This window comes from Bubalus bubalis, chromosome 22 (assembly GCF_019923935.1).
Source record: "Bubalus bubalis isolate 160015118507 breed Murrah chromosome 22, NDDB_SH_1, whole genome shotgun sequence".
Taxonomy (NCBI): Eukaryota; Metazoa; Chordata; class Mammalia; order Artiodactyla; family Bovidae; genus Bubalus; species Bubalus bubalis.
Genome location: NC_059178.1, coordinates 38,594,760 through 38,616,037, shown reverse-complemented (window position 1 = coordinate 38,616,037; position 21,278 = coordinate 38,594,760). Strand labels below are relative to the sequence as shown.

The window sequence follows — 21,278 nt, the reverse complement described above, 5'->3', positions numbered from 1 at the left end:
CTGATATTCATGACAGCCTACGGAGCCCCCAAATTTCATGCCAAAAATTGTAGATGTGTGAATTTTTCTGAGAAGGATTTGCAGGATTAAGACACTGAGCAAATTACTTAACCATACTGTGTACACCTGGGGAAATCAGTTTCACTGCCTCTCCGTTTCCTAATCCCCCCCTTTTTTAAAAAAAAAAAAGAGTAATAATGGTATCCACCTTATAGGACAGTTGAGAAGATTAAGTGAAACAATATTTGCAAAGCTCTTAGAAACCTATTAGAGCCTGAATATGCTCAGTGATTATCTGCTGACTGAGGAAAAGTCTGTGTGGTCTTACAACATGGGCTGTCTGACACAGTGTGTGTGGCACAAAGACAATGCTTGATGAAGACTGAGTTGATAAAAGAACAGGCCCAACACACGATAAAAACTAAGGACAGGTTCTTTGGAGGTGATTGACTTGTTTATGCTTCTTCCTTTACTGACAAGAGTGTTCCCAACACTCCCTTTGTCAGAAAAGACAAGGAAGGCAGGGTTCTTAATATTGCTGGACATCAGCACGATGGAGAAGCATCTAAAAATACAGATTCCAGGGTTCAACTCCTGGAGATCCCCAATCAGTATGTCTGGGGTGTGTGTCCTAAATCTGTATCTAATCTTTTTTTTTAATGTAATTAATTTATTTATGGTTGCACTGGGTCCTTGTTGCTGTGTCTGGGCTCTCTCCAGTTTTGGCAAGTGGGGGCTACTCTTTGTTATAGGGCCTGGACTTCTTACCGTGGTGGCTTCTCTTGTTGTGGAGCACAGGCTCTAGGTGCATGGGCTTCGTTAGTTGCAGCACATGGACTCAACAGTTGTAGCACAAGGGCTTAGTTGCCCTGCGGCATGTGGAATCTTCCCAGCCTAGGGATTGAACCTGTGTCCCTTGCGTTGGCAGGCAGATTCTTAACCACTGGACCACCAGAAAAGTCTTGTATCTAGTTTTAAAAGCTGCAATGAGGACTGTGATGCCGGAAGGCTTGAGTAATAGTGCTAGTAATGATATAAGAAGGCTGATAACTAGCCTGACACAATTTTAATTTTTGAGAAAGGAGATTACAGCCTTTTAGTTTTGCTTAAATATGTATATGCATCCGAGGTCTCAGGGCAGCAACTGAAAAGGAGCCTTCCTCCTCCTGAGGATGGCTACTTAGGACAATTCACCAGGGATGAGGCGCACTCATGTGAGACTCCCTCTGACATTTTTCCTCATTTACAGGGGAGTTTTGTGAAATTAGATCAAACGGTACAAGCTGTATTGCCTACAATCACCTTAGTGTCCTCTATACAAAACACCAGTTTCAAGCATCAGCTGTGTTTGTGATAATTAAAGCACAGATTCTTCTACCTAAGATGATCTAAAGTGAGTTAAAGTCACTCAGTCATGTCTGCGACCCCATGGACTGTATATACAGCCCATGGAATTCTCCAGGTCAGAATACTGGAGTGTTGCCATTCCCTTCTCCAGGCGATCTTCCCAACCCAGATCTCCCACATTGCAGGTGGGATTCTTTACCAGCTGAGCCATGAGGGAAGCCCAAGAGGATCTAAAGTTACTGTCAACTGTCAGCTCTTAAATCCCTCTTTTTTTCTTACAAATCTGATTGTCTGTGAGACTCCAATTCTGCTCAAGGAGAATGTGTCCCTGTTAACTGGGAGGCAAAGGAGAGAATGCTTTCAATTTAGTTCAGTCACTACCACGCTTATCTACATCTGGTATTATCTTTTAAAACACACACAAATCAAAATAATAAATTAAAAAGTGGTTATACCCTCTTACACTGTTGATGAGAATGTAAATTGGTGCAGCTACTATGGAAAACAGCATGAAGATTCCTCAAAAAAATAAAAATACCGTTGTCATATAAGGCAATAATCCCACTCCTGGGCAAAGATTCAGACAAAACTATAATTCAGAAAGATACATGCACCCCAATGTTCACAGCAGCACTGCTGAAAATAGCCAAGATGCGAAAACAACCTGAATGTCCACTGACAGACGAGCAGATAAAGAAGATGCGGTGCATAAACACAATGGAATACTGCTGCTGCTGCTGCTGCTGCTAAGTTGCTTCAGTCGTGTCCGACTCTGTGCGACCCCATAGACAGCAGCCCACCAGGCTCCCCCGTCCCTGGGATTCTCCAGGCAAGAACACTGGAGTGGGTTGCCATTGCCTTCTCCAATGCATGAAAGTGAAAAGTGAAAGTGAAGTCGCTCAGTCGTGTCCGACTCTTAGCGACCCCATGGACTGCAGCCCACCAGGCTCCTCCATCCATGGGATTTTCCAGACAAGAGAACTGGAGTGGGGTGCCATTGCCTTTTCTGCAATGGAATACTACTCGGTCATAAAACCTAATGGAATAATATCATTTGCAGCAACATGGATGGACCTAGAAATTATCACCCTAAAAGTTAAGTCGGAGAAGGCAATGGCACCCCACTCCAGCACTCTTGCCTGCAAAATCCCAGGACGGGGGAGCTTGGTGGGCTGCCGTCTATGGGGTCACACAGAGTCGGACATGACTGAAGCGACTTAGCAGCAAAAGTTAAGTCAGACATTTATAATATGTTATCACTTATATGTGGAATCTAAAATATGACACAAATGAACTTATCTACAAAAGAGACTCACAGACATAGATAACAGACTTGTGGTTGCCAAGGGGTAGGAGAGAGATGGATTGGGAGTTTGACATTAGCAGATGCAAAGCATTATATACAGGATAGGATAAACAACAAGGTCTTACTGTATCACATGGTGGTGGTTTAGTTGCTAAGTGTGTACAACCCTTGCAATTCCATGGATTGTAGCCCACCAGGCTCCTCTGTCCATGAGATTCTCCAGGCAAAAATACTGGAGTGGGTTGCCATTTCCTTCTCCAGGGGATCTTCCAACCTAGGGATCAAACTTCGGTTTCCTACATGCAAGTAGTCTCCTGGCTTACAGGTGGATTCTTTACTGACTGAGTCACCAGGGAAGTCCATATATCACTTGATGGAACTATATTCAATACCCTATGATAATCCATAATGGAAAAGAATATAAAAAAATGTATAATATATATTTATTATACATACATACACTGAATCACCCCTGTAGAGCAGAAATTATTACAACACTGTAAATCAACTATCCTTGAGTAAAATAAAGTTGTTTTTTTTTTTTTTAAGTGGTTATAGAGAAAGAGGAAAATGGACAGAGCAATAGATAGTACTGCAGGCTTTCCTTAAAATAAGGACTAAACAAATGTAAACTCAGAGTCAACATTTTTGGAAAAATGTGAGAAATAAATATGTGTCTAAGGCTGCTTATCTCTAATGAATCATTAATGAAAATACTTAGACTAAAAAAATAGCAGATTTTTACTAAAATCCAGTTAAGAAAGACAAAATTGACTTCTCTGGAGTTTCATGTGCTATTTTCAGTCCAAAATGAATTTTCATGGACAAGTTATAAACCATTGAAAATGCATTTTTAAAAAAATTAAGTGCTGATGTGCCACTATAATTTTACCTGCAATTTCTTACACTGAGGGACTATTGCCTTTTATCACAGGTTTATAAAGTTTTACAGCACATGAGTGTGCTGTGTGAACCAAGAGAATTACATTTTCATTTCCTTCTAAGAGAAATGACAAAAAAATGCTCTAGTACTTACTTTTCTCCATAAAACCTTTCAAAGAATTTTTCTTTCCAAGGTTCTGTTTTCTTTTCCTTCTCAATTTCTTGCCTTATCCGCAATTGCATTTCTGGAGTAAACTCTCCTAGAAAGAAAATGCTTAGATATTGAGGAAAAGCTGTCATATCTTTTGCCAATTAATAAAGAGAATATGTAGCTAATTTGAGTAAACGTTTATAAATACTGAAAAGTAACAGGTTGAGTGCTAATGATATTTCTACGGCTTCTCCTTTTATGAACATCACTCAGTTACTTAGTCGCAGACAGACTTGAAAGCTTTAGTAGATGTACTGTGTACTAGAGGCAGTAAATGAAACTGTGTATATTCAGTGTCCTTGATGAAACCAGTCTGGTGAATGCAAAAGCACACCATTGAGTATAATAATACAAGGTGGAAAGCCCTATATAAGCCATAAGTAAGAATATTCATAAGTGTAGGGAAAGTACTTAACTCTGCCTAAATTGATTAAGAAAGGCCATCTACAGAAACTGAGTCTTGAGTTAGCCTTTGAAAGATGACCACGCTTTCATAAGGTCATTAGCTCACAAGGCACAGAGATATGAATATATATATTTATGTTCTTTTAAGAGGCCAACTGTGAGTAAAATACAGGACGAAATGGAATAGGAAAGATAGGCTGTGGTCAATTAACCAATACATGTTTTAAAGAGAGCCCTGAATGTTTTTCTGTAAGAGACTGAGGGAGGTCCTGGCGGTGTTCGGGGAGGGAGAAAAATGGCCAAATAAGCAACTTAGAAACCGGCAGGAAGGCTACTAGGTAGCACAGACAAGAGAAGGAGATTACAGTCAGGCCAACATCTTGAGAATGTTGAAGAAGATGCAGATTCAAAAACGCAAGTTCCTAACCAAATGGACCTGGAGAGAAGGGACAGGAAGAAAGATATCATTACGGTTAACGAGTTAGGAGCTGTGAGAAAAGGGATGGCCTTAGGAGACAGAAGGCAGAAGAAATGGTAGACATTTAAAGAGAATAGAATTTAATGCTGGCATTTTGGTTTTGAGGGGCTTGATGCTAGGAAGATCCTGCAGACTTGTGGAATGGAGCACTGAGGACTGGGAAAGAGTAGCTGAAGACAGTTTTGGATGTTTTCAGCTTATGGGCCATAGCTGGAATCCTGGTGCTGAATAAGGCTGCTCAGAGTACATGAAGAGTTATAAAAGCGAAGAACAGGGAAGAGAATGGTGGAGGCAACACTATTACCAGCAGGTGAAAGAACAGGAGCTCCTGAAGGAAGCTGAGAAAAGGCTGTCAGAAAGGTACCTGGGACGCAACCTAAGATATATTATGAATGTCTAATGGAAATGGCTTCAACCACTCTGGTGAAAGAAAAAGCACACAGTTGACTATATAACGTAGAAAACCCTGTAAAAGTCACAAGAAAAAATGTAGTAAAAGTACAGAGAGGCACTTAATTCTGCCTAAAGCAATTAGGGAAGACCATGCATAGAACCTGATTCTTGAGTTAGCTTCTAGAAAGTGACCAAGCTTTCATAAAGTAATTAGCTCACAAGGCACAGAGATACAAATATGTACTGGATGGGGTAGAACACAAGTGAGATATTGGAGAAGCAACATGAAAGGCAGGACAGAGGAAAGGAAACTGGACTTTAAAATCAGAAAGCAATTCATATTCTCTAGAAAGAACTGTTTCCACCGTGTAAGACTGGGCCACTCCCAGCTGTAACAATGTGCATGGGGAAGGGAATAAAAATGTGGTAACACTGGATATTTTCTAGTCTTTCAAGAAGATTGGTGACTAAAGGAAGGATAAGGCACAGTGTGCCTTCAGGGGAAGACAATATTAAAAGAAGATTCTTCAGAGTCTTAGGCCTTAAGAAAATATATAATATATCAAACATATAATTAAAATGATTATTCCAAAGAATATCTTGCTATATCAAAATGTTATCATGTTCTAGATAATGCTATGCTTTCTTCAAAAATCCTGGACATCAAAATTGCCAAGAATAATAAGAGAATTAATGAAGTCATTTGAAATAGGATGTGAGTTTTAATTCAAGTATACTTCAGTGGGGGAAATGACTTGGGAATCAGAGAAAAGTGCAAATCTCAGAACAGTATGTGTGCTCAAATCTGTCAAATAATAATGGAAAATAGAAATTTACCTTCTGCCAGTCGCTGTTTCCAGCCTTGTGCTGCATATGCAAAGAATTCATTATTTAGAGCTGAAGTACTGAGGCGTAAAATTCCATCACTTCCCATCTAGGAAATAAGCCGACAAAAACAAGATTCCATCAAGAATAATTCAAAGCAAAAGTACGCAGGAAAGAAGCGAAAACTGAGGGTACGTGTGAGAGAGAGAGAAAATGAGAGACAGAAACAGCAGGGCAGGAGGCAGGGAGGAAAGGAAGGAATTTAACAAAAGATGAATCTCCTAGTAGGAAAACTGCACTGTTTACAGTGACTATTATAATGACTATACAGCAATTTAGCAATAAATTTAGCAATGTATTAGGCATTTCCATTATCAGTGGTGAGTACAACAAATGTATGTGGTTTAATCAAAGAAGTTTTCTGTCTTTATCATTTTAATGTGCTTTAAGTGGTACCGAATTAAAAATCAAAATATGTGCACACCTTTAGATTGAGTTTTTTAAAATTAAATTTTCTGAATTTTTTGTGAAAGCTAAAGAAATCTAGTCTGATCACTTGGATTCTTCCACTGTCTGAGGTTTAGGCAACAGAAAGTTCTGGAGCATATTAAAACACACCCACACTCTCATACATACCTCTCTCTCTTCTTCTCACCTCTCTGGTTGCACACACAAAACAGGTATACAAAGTTTAAAAGCAGTATATGCTATATGCTGCTAATGTTTTCCCACAACTATTTTTAAAATTCATGTATAGAAGAGATTCAGAGAAGCATCACCAAACTGGATGCTTTTTTTAACTTTGCAACTATTTACAACATCTTTTCTGGGTATATATTCTGCCTGCTGAGATGGGATAAAAAGAACTAGTGTGTCCTTGGCTGACTTTGTAAGTAGCTGTGGAGTGAAGGGAGAACATATAAAAAGTTAAACAATGCCCAAAATTAGGTGAGTGGGAATTAAAAAGGACAAAAAAAAAAAAAAAGTTAGGGAAGATATCTAGGTGGACCTGAGTAGTTGAGAAGAACTTGATGCCAGAGGTGAAATGGGTTAGGGTCTTGGGAGATTAACAGGATTGGGACAGGATGGTTTTATATAAAGCATACAGTACAGAGTGTAGACTGGGTTGTGGACACAGGATGTCGCAATCAGCAACTGGACGGTTCATGAAGAGGTGAAGATGTTTTAGCCTGCTACTCAAAGGCTTGGCAAACTGTAGCTCCAGTTATATTTTCAAAGATTTCTTTTTATTCTCACAAACACACTCATATCCTAAGCTCTAAGAAGTCTCTGCCATCTGAAAACACACTCAGATTTCTTATCCCCATGTTTTCATTTGTTTTTTTTTTGTCTTCTTTTCACTCCATTTTCACCCAAAGAAATGCTGTCGCTCTTTTAAAATTTAACTCAAACCATGACTTCAAGAACGTGTCACCTAAACCATCATTCAGGAGCAAAGGAGAAAACTGAGTCGAAAACTAAATCTTATACTACTACTACTACTACTAAGTCGCTTCAGTCGTGTCCGACTCTGTGTGACCCCATAGACGGCAGCCCACCAGGCTTCTCTGTCCCTGGGATTCTCCAGGCAAGAACACTGGAGTGGGTTGCCATTTCCTTCTCCAATGCATGAAAGTGAAAAGTGAAAGTGAAGTCGCTCAGTCGTGTCCGACTCCTAGCAACCCCATGGACTGCAGCCTACCAGGTTCCTCTGCCCATGGGATTTTCCAGGCAAGAGTGCTGGAGTGGGTTGCCATTGCCTTCTCCAATCTTATACTAGCTACTCTAAATGGAATCTCTTGTTCAGTCGCTCAGTCGTGTATGTCTCTTTGCGACCCTATGGAGTGCAGCACCAGGCTCCTCTGTCCTTCACTGTCCTGGAGTTTGTGCAAATGCATGTCCATGGAGTCAGTGATGCCATCCAAATATCTCATCCTCTGGTACCTCCTTTACCTCCTGACCTAAATGGAATAATGGTCAAAAAATCCAGAGAAGAAAGGCACTGAACAGATGTGACATAAGCTGAATGCTGCCATCAGGACAGCCACAGATTAGAGATCTTGAATTACCTTACCTAAGATACAGATAACCATACTAAAATATTTAATCCACTTGGAAAATTTCACACAAGACTGTTCACTCATGGATTCACCACTTCCTCCCAATGATTTCATCTTATTGCATGCGTGCATGTTTAGTTGCTTCAGTCGTGTCTGACTCTTGCGAGCCCAGGGACTGTAGCCCCCTGGCTCCTTTGTTCATGGATTTCTCCAGGCAAGGATACTGTAGTGGGTTGCCATTTCCTCCTCTAGGGGATCTTCCCGACCCAGGGATCGAACTAGCATCTTCTGTGTCTCTTGCATTGGCAAGTGGGTTCTTTACCACTAGCGCCACCTGGGAAGCCCAGATACTTAATAAGTCACTTACATGAACATGTGTCCCTGGCACTTGTCTGGGTGCAGGCAATACAGCGGCAGTAAAAGGAAAAGCCTCTACCCTCATTTTCGAATATACTCCATATATAGCAGGTGCTTCTGGTCCCATCTGGGCTCAGCACAGCTGTGATGTCTGGTGACACCGCCATGCCAGTCCCCACCTCAGCATCTCACGACAGCCCCAAAATGGGAGTGTGTAAACTGGACAATTCTAGGATACCACCTTTTGGGATGTGGTTATGAACTGAACCAAACGATGCCACTTGGTGCTGTGTCCCCAACAGTTAGAACAAGTAGGTGGAAGGCAAATGCCTTAAAGAGAAAAATGAAGTAGTTTACTATGAGGTGCATTTATGGAAGGTATGATGAACAAAGTTAGATTTTCTACATTTGAGCACATGCATGTGCTGAACAATTTGGAGTCCACGCACAATGCCTGTTATATTGCAGGTACTCAATAAATGTTTATTGCAGTCTCCTTGCTTCGTGTAAGTGAAAGATTTAACACTGAACTCCAGTAGCTGACATGCAGGATTTTAGTTTGGTATATTTTGCCAGGCCAGGGGACATGATGAGTTATTAATTGACATTTCAGCATAATTTTAAGACACAAAGAAAAACCAGATCCAGATTAGCTCTGACAGAGTCTCAAGATTTCAGCACATGAAAATGCACGACAGTGTGAAATGACCACATTCAAGAATATGGAAGCTAGCCCTGGAGGAAACTGTTTTTCTTTTAAAACAGAAAAATAATATTAATGGCCAGGCTTCCAGCCTGTATGAAACAGCACAATTAAACATGAGGGCTGAATTTGACTTAGGAAATATGTGCCAATAAAACTTTTGAAATACACAATTAATTTTATGGCCTTTAAGAAATACTGTCCAAAAGACATGGCATTTAAATGAGCTGGAACAATAAACATTTCTGAAAGGTTTACTTATTTATCACCGAGCTATAAATTCTTGTTTTTTTCTGATTACCCACAATAGAAACATTCATTCTATGTAACTTTCTTACAATGAAAAATCTAAAGAAGTTATTGATAAGTTATGTTTTGTTTTTAATTAGAAGGAGAAAAACTGTGTGTGTGCTCATTGCTATGGAGGAAAATAAGTGTGAGGAAGGAAATCTTATTTGTGGAGAGATCCTTTCAGGAAGATTTAAGTCCTGATTGGTGAGTATATCATTTGCCTTTGGGGTTGATTACATTAACATACATTTTATGGGATGTCTATCAGTAGAATGCAAAGGATTAAAAAGATGTTGCTACTTACAAGCCATCCAATGTTAGGTGTTCAATTAATATTGTTCTATATGAGAATATATCTTGGGTTAATAATAATCCTTTGCACATCTAATAGATTATTTATCCCTTTTTCTAATTTGGTATTTCCTGCAAGTGATTTGGGCTTCCCAGGTGGTACTAATGGTAAAGAGCCCATCTGCCGATGCAGGAGACATGAGAGATGAAGGTTTGATCCCTGGGTTGGGAAGATTCCCTGGAGGAGGGCACTGTAACCCACTGCAGTATTCTTGCCTGCAGAATCCCATGGATGGAGGCACCTGGAGGGCTACAGTCCACAGGGTGGCAAAGAGTTAGACATGATTGAAGCAACCTAGCATGCAAGTGATTTGGCATGGATGGCAAATCCGTGGGCTGCTTAAAGAACAGTGAGAAATGTGCTGCAGAGTCATAAAGTGGTTAAATCCTAACGGGGCATCTAGACAGACCAAGCAGTTTGGAATTTATTCTACAGGTAGTGGGGAAGGAGCCATTCGAAACAAAGTCAAAACAAGATGAAAACGTTCATGCTGAGTGTGTGCAGGGAAGCAGACTGTCAATCTGTTGATGTAGATGGTGTGTCCGGGATGGGCCTCTCTGCTCGTTGCTGATCAAGGACACTGGAGCGGACACTTGAATGAGTGAAGGAGAAGCCACCAGCCATCGGGGGAGGGTGTGCTCAGTGGATGGATGTACTTGCAGAGGCCCTCAGGTGGGGCTTGCGATGAGGCCCTAAGAGCTGGAGAGACCTTAATAGTGGGAGGAACAGGGGCTCAAAGCCCAGAATCATACTGGGCCTGGCAGCCCACTGAAAAGACTGGCTTGTCCGTCCTAAGAGCCTCTGGGGGATTTGGGCCCAACAATGAAAAGCTCTGACATTTCAAATGGAGAGCTCTGACTGCTGTGTTTAAAAAAAACTTCAGAGCTGCCCAAGAGCAATATAAATACCGGGTCACATCTGTGATTTTAATTTTTCTAATAATCACACTGAAAGAAGTAAAAACATGAAACTCATTCTAATAACACAGTTTTAATCTGACCTATCCAAGATGTTGTTTCAATATATAATCAATATGAGATATTGTTAATGAGCTATTTCTCATTCTCTCTGTATACTAATTCTTTGATGTCCACTATGTATTTTTAGAACATATCTTAGTTTAGATAACCCATATTTCTAAAGCTCCACAGTCACTAAAGCTCCACTGCTAGCCAGCTACTGTTGTGGCGAGCACAGTTTTAGAAGACAAGAGACTCACCAGGGACTTGCGGATGTCGTTATTGAGATAATCCAGATGGTAGCTGCACTAGGTTGACAGCTACAGAGGTGGTGAGAAAGGCTGGGTTCTAATTATATTTGGAAGGTTGAGCCAGTAGCACCTGATGACGGACTGGATGTGTGGTACGAGAGAAAGTGAGCAGGCAAGGATGACACCAAAGACTTCTGGCCTTGGCAATTAAAATTGTGAATTGCTATTTATTACAATGGAAAAAAATGGGAGGAGGAGGTTTAGTTTGAAACCAATTAAGGTTGAGATGCTGATTATAATTCCAAATTGAGGCCTTTTACCTATCATTCTGCATATAGTATAAAGAATGCCCTGGACAAATGCAGGACTAAAAACAGGGACTTCTGTCAAGAAGTGACAAGAGAAGACCAAGGAACAAATGATGAAAAGTGTTGAGACTACTCGGCAGCAGGAGTAAAGATGGATGACATGCAGGAGAAGTATGGGAATCAGAAATGATGGGGCTGGGTGAGCATGTGTTGGGTGGTGAATGAGCTAAAGGTTTGAAAGATGATTCCCAAGAAGAAGGCTTGGCTAATTTGGTGGATGCTGGAAAGAGACATTAGGACAGGTAAAAACACAAGGGGGAAGTGGTGTCTTAGACAAAGAAATGATGGAATTTTCTTTGAATATGCTAATATAAGGGTATGGAGAAGGCAATCAAGTAAAGGTGATCTAATCAATACTGGAAACTCAGGGAAGAAGCCCACTGGTGAGGAAGGAATCAAGCATAGAAAATTTGTCATTAGTAGTAAAGAAAGTGTAATTGAAAACATGGATATGAATGAGAACACCCAGGAAGAGCTAACCAAAAGAGAAGATGGCATAAAGCAGAGCCCTGAGGAACACCAACACAGAAGGAATGGGCAGAAGTAAATCCTGCTAGGAAGACTGAGAAAAATTAGTCACAGGTGGAAAGAAAATCAAAGCAGATGGCATCACAGCTGAAAGAAAAGAGTTTCCAGAAGATGAGCTGTAGCGTGTATGTACTAATATCTACCGAGCCATATGGGAGTACTCAGGTTAACACTGTGTATAGTACACTATACTAGCTGTTATGTCCGATAAAACAATCAACAGGGTCTTTACAGCAAGGACAACCTAGTCAGTGAGAGACCAACCAGGAATCTAATGCAACAGCAAAAGAGGAATGAGCAGACAGACTATAAGTAATTATTACTAACCCTCTTATACCTTGGAACAAGCATCCAGTGCCCTTGTATTCTACACTCCAGGAAGAACTAGAGTTGGGGAATTCATCCTCTCTAAACGGTAAGTTTTCATTTTTTACCTTACCATTAAGTATGATTCAGATGGCTCAGGAGACTGTCTATAAGTATGGCTCAAGTTTTATCCATAAGAGAAAATGTAAGTATAAAGTTAGACATAAAAAATGAAAGAGGGCTGCTGAGAGAGATGGATTAGTAAGGGAGAGAGAATCAAAGACAATTTGGCCAATAATTTTTGAATGCTATTTCTTAAACTGCATTAAGACAACATTTTTGGATAATCTATCTAAAAGGAAATCGATTCTACTATCCAATAAATATAGCCTATACTTACTAAATATGATAGAATGATTTTCTTTACTGCATGTATTCTTGAATATGTTAGGATTTATTTTAAAGCATCATGCAGTATTTCCCAAACTTTTAAACCTTGCAATCCTCTTCTAGAAGAATTATCACTATCTCATGGAACAAAAACAAGTGTTCTCCAAAATACAGTTTGGGAGATGATGTATTGGGTTGGCCAAAAAGTTCATTCAGGTTTGTCTATAATACTATCTTATGGGGGGGGGGGGGAAACCATTGTAAGGGAAAAATGGAATGAACTTTCGGCCAACTCAATATTAAAGGCTGTGAAAGTGTCACTGTCAGCAGCAGTCAAATGAGATAAACCTACCACAGTGAATTTGCACACACTAGGTACTAAATCCTTGTTAAGCAAAATGAACGAAAATTTCTAAGATCTGGACATGGGATAATTTTCTACCCGTTGCAAAAATCAAATATTCATAAAAAATAAAAAAGTAAAAACAGTAAAGGATGATGCTATAAGTCTAAACAACCTCAATTTCAAAGCCCACTGCAAGAAACAATTATTTCACGTTACTTGTAAAAGTTATATCAAAGTATGTGCGTGCGTGCTCAGTTGCTTCAGTCATTTTGGACTCTCTATGACCCTGTGAACTGTAGCCCACCGGGATTCCGTGGGACTCTCCAGGCAAGAATACTGGAGTGGGTTACCATGCCCTCCCCCAGGGGATTTTCCTGACCCAGGTATCAAACCCACATGTTCTGCGTCTCCTGCTTGCAGGTGGATTCTTTACCACTGAGCCACCAGGAAAGCCCATATCAAAGTATAAGTGCATATAACAACTTTTCTTTAAATACACAGAAACTGTCATTATAAAACTGTAATCAAGACTATCAGGAACTATACGGATGTCAAAGAAAAAAGTGCAACAACATTTTCATTTTCCTCCACCTAATTTTTAAAAAATGTGCATGGAATTAAGCTAATGTGAACAAAAAGAAATCTCGGAAATATTACCAAAGAAATCAACATTTAGATTGAAAAGCAGAAGGCTTTTTTGTCATCACCGTCATGTGAGTGAAGTCACTCAGTCGTGTCCGACTCTTTGCGACCCCGTGGATTGTAGCCTACCAGGCTTCTCCGTCCATGGGATTCTCCAGGCAAGAATACTGGAGTGGGTTACCATTTCCTTCTCCAGGGGATCTTCCCGACCCAGGGATCGAACCCAGGTCTCCCGCATTGGAGGCAGACGCTTTAACCTCTGAGCCACCAGGGAAGCCCTATCACTGTCATAATGGGCCATTAAAATTGGTTTTATTATAAAAGCCTCTCTTCTGAGTCAAGCTTATTCCTTTTCTTTCTACTACTTGCTCCTCAGGAAATCCCTGCTGAACGCTACAATGGAAACCACAAGATAAGTAGTTAGCAGGGAAGAATTTGGGAGGTGGAAGATCCACTCTACTGAGGGTGATGGCAGGTGTATCTGTTAACTAGAATAAAGCTCCTGAGGCAGAGATGTGGGTAATATTTAATTATCAAATGAGATGTGCAAGTATGTAAACTTCCAAGGGGTTTGAAAACAAAAGAAGATTATAAGATGACAAAATAACAGCTAGTCTTGTGGGAGTAGATTCTCACCTTCTCATTAAAAAATACATGTAAACATGTATGTGGGTAGGGAATATTCCCTGGGGAAGGGAATAGCTACCCACTCCAGTGTTCTTGCCTGGAGAATTTCATGGACAGAGGAGCCTGGCAGGGTACAGTCCATGGAGTCGCAAAGAGTTGGATGTGCCTGAGCAACTAACACTTGCGGTTTTTTTCACATACCTATATAATCATGTATAACTATGTGTGTGTAATAACGTTTTCTTCATTTTCTTTATCTGGAAACACGCTTTAACAATCTGATGACTTAGCTAAGATAAGCATTGCCTTTGGAATGGAATCTCTTGGACCTCTCAAGAGAACTGTTCACCAGACACCTCCCCAAGCCTCCAAGTCGACAGAGGAGGTCTTCAATTAAGAGGTTAGGAAGGCCATGCCCCAGGGTAAGACCTGCTGGCAATCAATTTCTCAGGTCCCAATTAATGAGCAAAAGGAATTCCCTAGAAATAAGAGAAAAAGATTTTCTCATAATTGCTGCTATAAATTTCAGCATTTACAATCAGAAGATCCACACTTGAGGGATGTGTATGATATTAAAAATATATGAAAACAGCATTTTGATATTGATTCTTAAAAGACTTCAATTATTGAGTTTTAATTACTTTACTTACATGAGATTTACCTTAATCTTATATACAGTATTAAAAACAAATATCATTTTCTAAAGACATTGTTTTATACATTTACATTCTGCCACTTTTTCTAAGAATCACCCTATTTTAAATTGCAAAGGGAGGAATCTCTCTGTTCAAAGTGCTATCATGTCTCTCATGCTTCAGCATCTTGCTCAGAAGATACATAGCCTGTGGTGAAATAGGTAAAAATAGTGAAATACAGACATCTGAAGACAGAAGTCAAATCATGGACAGATCAAGCTTTAATCACCCTTTCAAAATTAGAGAAGTATGTTTTGATCTTTATGGTTCATCTTTTTCATTAAACTTTGTGAACAACCCCCTGGCCACATACTGGGACAATCTGACAGGCCTTGATGAGAAATGACTTTTTTGATCCAAATGCAGATAAACAAAATTTGAACATGTTTTAGCAAATATGAGAATGTGTGTATATCTTAAAAGACATTCTCTCTTATAATTATATTTTCATCAATGTTCCCTCTGTGGGAGGGAAATGAAAAAGCAAACTTCCAATGCAACCATATAATACTAAAGTTTTATGTAGTGAAAAAAGTTCATGTTCTTGTACAGATAAAACAAGGTTCTGTTATAATGTAGTGGGAATCAATGAATCACTGTTTCTGCCTGTAATACACAGAACAGCTGTGTTTAATTGACTATCTATTAGTCACTCATTTCTTTAACAAATATTTCATAAGCAGCCACTACTTGCCAGGGACTGTAAAATGGACAGATAGCTTCTGCTGCCATAAGAGCTTTATTAATATCTAGGATAGGACAGAAAAAAAATAATGTTCATTATAATGGTACAATAAGTACCCAGAGGAGGAAAAGATGCTAGAACAACTTCCAGGCCTGGCTAACTAGTATGCCTTTAGTTTCCCCTTTTATAGCCTGTTAATGTCTATGTCTGAAGTCTATTCCTCTCCCCAGTTAAACAATGGCCCAGCCCACTATTCAGAGAAGGCAATGGCACCCCACTCCAGTACTCTTGCCTGAAAAATCCCATGGACAGAGGAGCCTGGAAGGCTGCAGTCCATGGGGTCGCTGAGGGTCTGACACGACTGAGCGACTTCACTTTGACTTTCACTTTCATGCACTGGAGAAGGAAATGGCAACCCACTCCAGTGTTCTTGCCTGGAGAATCCCAGGGACGGTGGAGACTGGTGGGCTGCTGTCTATGGGGTCGCACAGTCAGACACAAGTGAAGTGACTTAGCAGCAGCAGCAGCCCACTATTGTTCAGTTATAGCTATATTTATAATAATAAGTATAATTAATTTAGTACCTACGTAGGTAAGTGGTAAAACAGGATTTGTTCGCTCAAATGAATATATGTTTATTCTACCATGGGGCTTCGTTTAATTAACATGCAGGCATTTTTTTCTTCTACTCAAAACCTTTATGTGCTAGGTGTTGGGGAAAAAAACAACAATAAACAAAAAGATAGGTCCTGTCCTGAAACGTTATAATGAAAAATTGTGCAACATGTACAATGACAGAATGTTCCAGGTCCATGTATGTAGGAAGGACTCTCTGAGATACTAATTTCTAGGCAGTGATGTATGTGAAGGCAGGGATGGGTAAGCCCCATAAAAGGTGAAGGATAGCTCAGTTGGTAAATCATCCGCCTGCAAGGCGGGAGACCTGGGTTTGATCCCTGGGTTGGGAAGATCCCTTGGAGAAGGGAAAGGCAACCCACTCCAGTATTCTGGCCTGGAGAATTCCACGGACTGTATAGCCCATGGGGTCACAAAGAGGCGGACATGACTGAGCAACTCGCACTTTCAATTGCATCAAAACTCTGAAAAGAGAAGTAAAGGATATGGTTTGAAGAGAAATGGGGTTGAGAGTGTGGTAGCTGAAGGATTATGTAGCATCAAGATTTGTTGTTGTTGTTTGTGCATATTTCCTTTTTTTTAAAATGGATATTCTTAGCTGAGAAAGATCCACCTCTACAGGGTTTAATTTCTTTGCTTGTAAACTAAGGATAACAAACTATTTACTTCACCGAGTTTTTGTGAGGATTAAATCCCTAAATATGTATAAAATGCTTTGACTAGGGCTCATTTAGGGAAAGATCTCAAGAAGTTCAGCTATAACAATAACTACTAGGAGATGTGACAGACACACCCCAGGGTACCCCTGATGTGCCTGTGCGTGTGTGTGTGTGTGTGTGTGTGTGTGTGTGTGCTGTGTATCTGTGTGCTGGTGTCATTGTTTAAGTCATGTCTAACTCTTTGCAACCCCATGGACTGGAGCATGCCAGGCTCCCCTGTCCCTGGGACTCTCCAGGCAAGAACACTGGAGTGGGTAGCCATGCCCTCCTCCAGGGGATCCTCCCGACCCAGGGATCAAACCTGCATCTCCTGCACTGCAGGCACGTTATTCACCACTGAACCCCCAGGAAGCCCTTGCGTATCTGTGTTCAGGGGATTAAAAGAGCGAACACAAGACTCCAAGCAGCATTATCAAGGAAGATGGATTAAAAAGAAACAACAGACTAATCTCCATGGGGACAGGGATTTGCATTCCATGATAGAGTAGGTACTTCATAAATACTTGTTTATTTTGTTGTGGTTCAGCTGCATCACTATTGGATGCATCTATGTAACCTTACCCAGTCTTTCAATGGCAGTGCCAAAAAGATGCTTTTGTTAGGGGTGAAAAAAAACAACTGATCTTATAAGGAACATACAGAGAGCAGGAGCTAATTTTAGGTACTGTTTCTGATGTAAAGTCACAAAGAGGAAAACAAAGCAGACAATGGATTTTAGCTTTCACCCAAGGGGTTATCAACACCAGGGTTATGTTACTGTAACAGAAGCTCCCAAAGTGAGACCAACGTATATTTTCAAATTAAATCAATCAGTTGTGCAGCAAAACAGAAAATGGAAGGAATACTCTGCTAGGCTTTAAATCCTTCCAGAGTAGAATGTAGAGGTTACTGTAATAAATTAAAACAAAAAACATTACAACAAACTTCGGATGTTTGAAAGACACTCTGTGGCATTCTCCTTAGGTAAGTCACCTAGCATATCAAAGCGGAAAGAGGGCTGAATTTAAAGTCAGTAAATCAGGCAGCTCATCCCAGTTTTGCATTTCCTATCAGTCGAAGATGCTCCAGGTTCTTAACAGCTTCCAGCCTCTGTCTCATTACTCAATGGAAAAGTAAACAAACTCGCAAAGCTGTTCCATGAATTAGAAATAACAAATGGAAAGAACTCAACCACTTTCTAATGAGTGAGATTTTAAAAGATAATATTTATGAAAAGCGACGTTTTAAGAAATCACTATCTAATAATGCTGCTGCTGCTGCTGCTAAGTCGCTTCAGTCGTGTCCGACTCTGTGCGACCCCATAGACGGCAGCCCACCAGGCTCTCTGTCCTTGGGGTTCTCCAGGCAAGAACACTGGAGTGGGTTGCCATTTCCTTCTCCAATGCATGAAAGTGAAAAGTGAAAGTGAAGTCGCTCAGTCGTGTCCGACCCTCAGTGACCCCACGGACTGCAGCCTTCCAGGCTCCTCCGTCCATGGGATTTTCCACGCAAGAGTACTGGAGTGGGTTGACATTGCCTTCTCCACTATCTAATAATACTAGGCATCATTTACTGAGTAGTTAGGCTATGATCTTTTAAACCTGGGAATTCTTAAGTATGTTCTTTTTCAGTTGACGTCAATTGAACACATAAACCACTGATACTGAAGAAGCAACATCTGGAGGCAGTTACCTGCTTTTGAAACTAGGTGTCATAACTGGAGAGCTGCGTACCAGGTAGATATTGTTGCCTTAGTGTTGGCTTGTCACCTGAACTCTGCTGTTCCCTTCTGAGTAATCAGTCCCTTAACCTTGAGCAATATTAGTCCTGCTACCCATGCCAAAGCTGGCTGGCCCAGAGATCAGCGTCAAAGACAAAGCTGTCACAGAGAGACATTCTATGAATTGAGATAACCAATTAATTACCTCCTCCCTGTTTCACAGAAAGAAATAAGGTCTGAAACACCGTAAGAGATGTCCTGAGAAGAACCAAGATATACCAGATCATCTAACAAAAGAATGGAGAGGTCTATACATTTAACTCCTTCCTCCTCCCCTGTAATTACTTAAAATCCTCCCCACCAACTCATCAGATCTCTTTTTCTTGCAACCTGAGCCAGGGCAGATGAAAACAACTAGAAAGTATTACACTGAGTAATCTATTAAACATTTTCTACTTTGAAGAGCGTGCGCAGTTCATTGGAGAAAGAAATTCCATCTGCAAAGACAGCCAATGACCATGAAAAAAGCTGAACTACAGTGCAAATGAATAACGAGCCAGCAGTTCAACTTACACAGCACATTATAAGCGGAGACTTTCATAAAGATAAGACTCTAAATCAACTTGTAAACTTTTATAACAAAATGCCAAACACGCCACTTAAATCAAACCAACACTGAGCACCTAAGTGAAAATCCTAAGACACACAAGTCTCCCTTTGTCAGTAACGGCGGATGCCTGTCCATCCCAGATAGCTAAATTACTTCTGTCAGATGGTGGCACACCTAACCTCCATTCCTTTACTTCCTCGTTTCCCCAGTACATTCTATGATAGGAATCCTTGAGATATTATTCCCAGGGAAATAAATAATTTTATGGTTAATTAACTTTATCTACACAAAGTTCAACAAGTTCCTTCTCTGCAGAGCTTTGGAGCCTTTACTATGCCAATGAGTGTGGCCTTTCTCAAACTCCTGAAAGCTCAGAACGTGGCTCCCCATGGAATATTCTGGGGGAGTGAGGCTGTGAAGATTGTGTTCATGACAGGAAAGGCTGCCTTATGGTATTTAACGTACAGCAAGTCAGAGCATTGACAGAGTCAGAGTCTGGCATACAGAGTGAAGCAAGTCAGAAGGAGAGAAACAAACATCTGATATTAATGCATATATGTGGAGTCTAGAAAAATGGTACAGAGTAACCTATTTCAAGGCAGGAATGAAACCCAGATGTAGAGAATGGACATATGGACATGGGGCGGGGATGGGATGGGGCTGGTGGGGAGGGGACTTGGGATAGATTGAGAGATTGGGATTGACATGTACCATGGATAAAACAGGTAACTAGTGGGAAGCACAGGGAGCCTTGATGGGTGCTCTGTGATGACCCAGAGGGGTGGGACTGGATAGGGGGAGGGGAGATAGGTCCAAGAGGGAGGGGATACATGTACACATAGAGCTGATTCACTTCATTGTACAGCAGAAACTAACACAACATTGCAAAGCAATTATACTCCAGAAACAAAAACCCACTGTTCATTTTGTGAAAAATAAATAAATAAACCCCACACACATACTGAAAAAAAAAAAGGATTATAGACTGAGACTCTATTACTCTATCCCTCAACTGACTGGTCTTTGAAATTCCAATTCAGTGAACTCTCAGCCTGTTGTCAAAGACCAGAATAAAAGAGGCCTTTGTGAACCACGTCCTGGTCATTCTTACAAAATTGCCATTGAAACATAATTCACACGCTATCAGGTATTCCCTATGTGTAAACCAATTATTCTTTTTTAAAAAATGAAGTCTGTGTGACTTTTTGTGCTTCTACTCAGCTCCAGTGTATGGCCACCATGAACAGACTCATTGGCATTGGAAAGCAGGAATAAAAAAATAAGTAACACACTGAGACCTCACTTGACCTTCATGTCTATCGACCTGAGTCACTCGCTACTGTGGGCTGTGCTGACGGGAGAGGAGGGAAAGAGGACCCCTATGCCAAGTGGAATAACCCCACACCTTCATTTGAGCTCACTGTACTTCAAGCCAGCACTCAACTTGCTCCCAGGTAAGGAACATTACCAATGGTAAATTTTAACTAAACTTGCCACCACAAAATGAACAAGAGGCTTGGACAGGGCCCTTCCAAGAAATGAATTCAACATTAGTAAGCAAGTTTAAGCAAAAAGAAACAGAGTGGAGCTGCCAGGAGTGCTTCTAGTATAAATCCACCATGGATCACACAGAAAGAGGGCTTCCCTTGTGGCTCAGCTGGCAAATAATCCGCCTGCAATGTGGGAGACCTAGGTTCGATCCCTGGGTTGGGAAGATCCCCTGGAGAAGGGAAAGGCTACCCACTCCAGTATTCTGGCCTGGAGAATTCCATGGATTCTATAGTCCATGCGGTCGCAAAGAGTCAGAGATGACTGAGCGACTTTCACTCACTCACATAGAAAGAAGGACCAGGATGAGGAGGATGAGGAATGGGGGAGACTGGAGGGAGATGTGGGGAGATGCATACACTGTGGGTCTAGAGAATACCACCAACTCAGGAAATAATTTGTGGTCTAAAGCTGAGTGAAAGGAAACTTGGACAGAATAAAAAGGATGCTTGCTTCTCAAGGGAAATATGGGAGCAATAATTGGCCTGTTTTAGAGTTAGAACTAACCATATGTCCTTAGGCAAGTTACTGGAACCATATGAAACTCATTTACAAGGTCTGTAAAATGAAGTGATTAAAATAGAAGACCTTGAATGTTTCTTCCAGACCCAATCTTCTCTGACATCGGAAGAGGGAAGGAACAAAGAATGACAGTGATT

The 21,278-nt window shown here is 40.7% G+C and overlaps 1 protein-coding gene and 1 long non-coding RNA gene across 7 annotated transcripts in view; one reads left to right on the top strand and one right to left on the bottom strand.

Annotated features, from left to right (window-relative positions):
* Positions 1 to 21,278, bottom strand: part of ASXL3 (ASXL transcriptional regulator 3) — a 196,425-nt gene that overhangs the window by 16,021 nt on the left and 159,126 nt on the right. For 5 of the 6 annotated variants that reach the window (XM_044934439.2, XM_025273151.3, XM_044934440.2 and 2 more), the window contains 2 exons: positions 5,860 to 5,956; positions 3,690 to 3,795 (listed from right to left, as the gene is read on the bottom strand). In XM_044934439.2, coding sequence (XP_044790374.2) covers positions 3,690 to 3,795; positions 5,860 to 5,956 — 203 coding nt within the window. Of the gene's footprint in view, positions 1 to 3,689; positions 3,796 to 5,859; positions 5,957 to 10,829; positions 12,420 to 21,278 lie in introns of those variants that run through there. The other variant, XM_044934443.2, reaches the window with a different exon arrangement.
* On the top strand, positions 11,993 to 19,316 carry LOC102394927. The gene is made up of 3 exons (XR_006547575.1): positions 11,993 to 12,131; positions 18,373 to 18,477; positions 18,685 to 19,316. It is a non-coding gene; the product is annotated as an uncharacterized LOC102394927 (long non-coding RNA).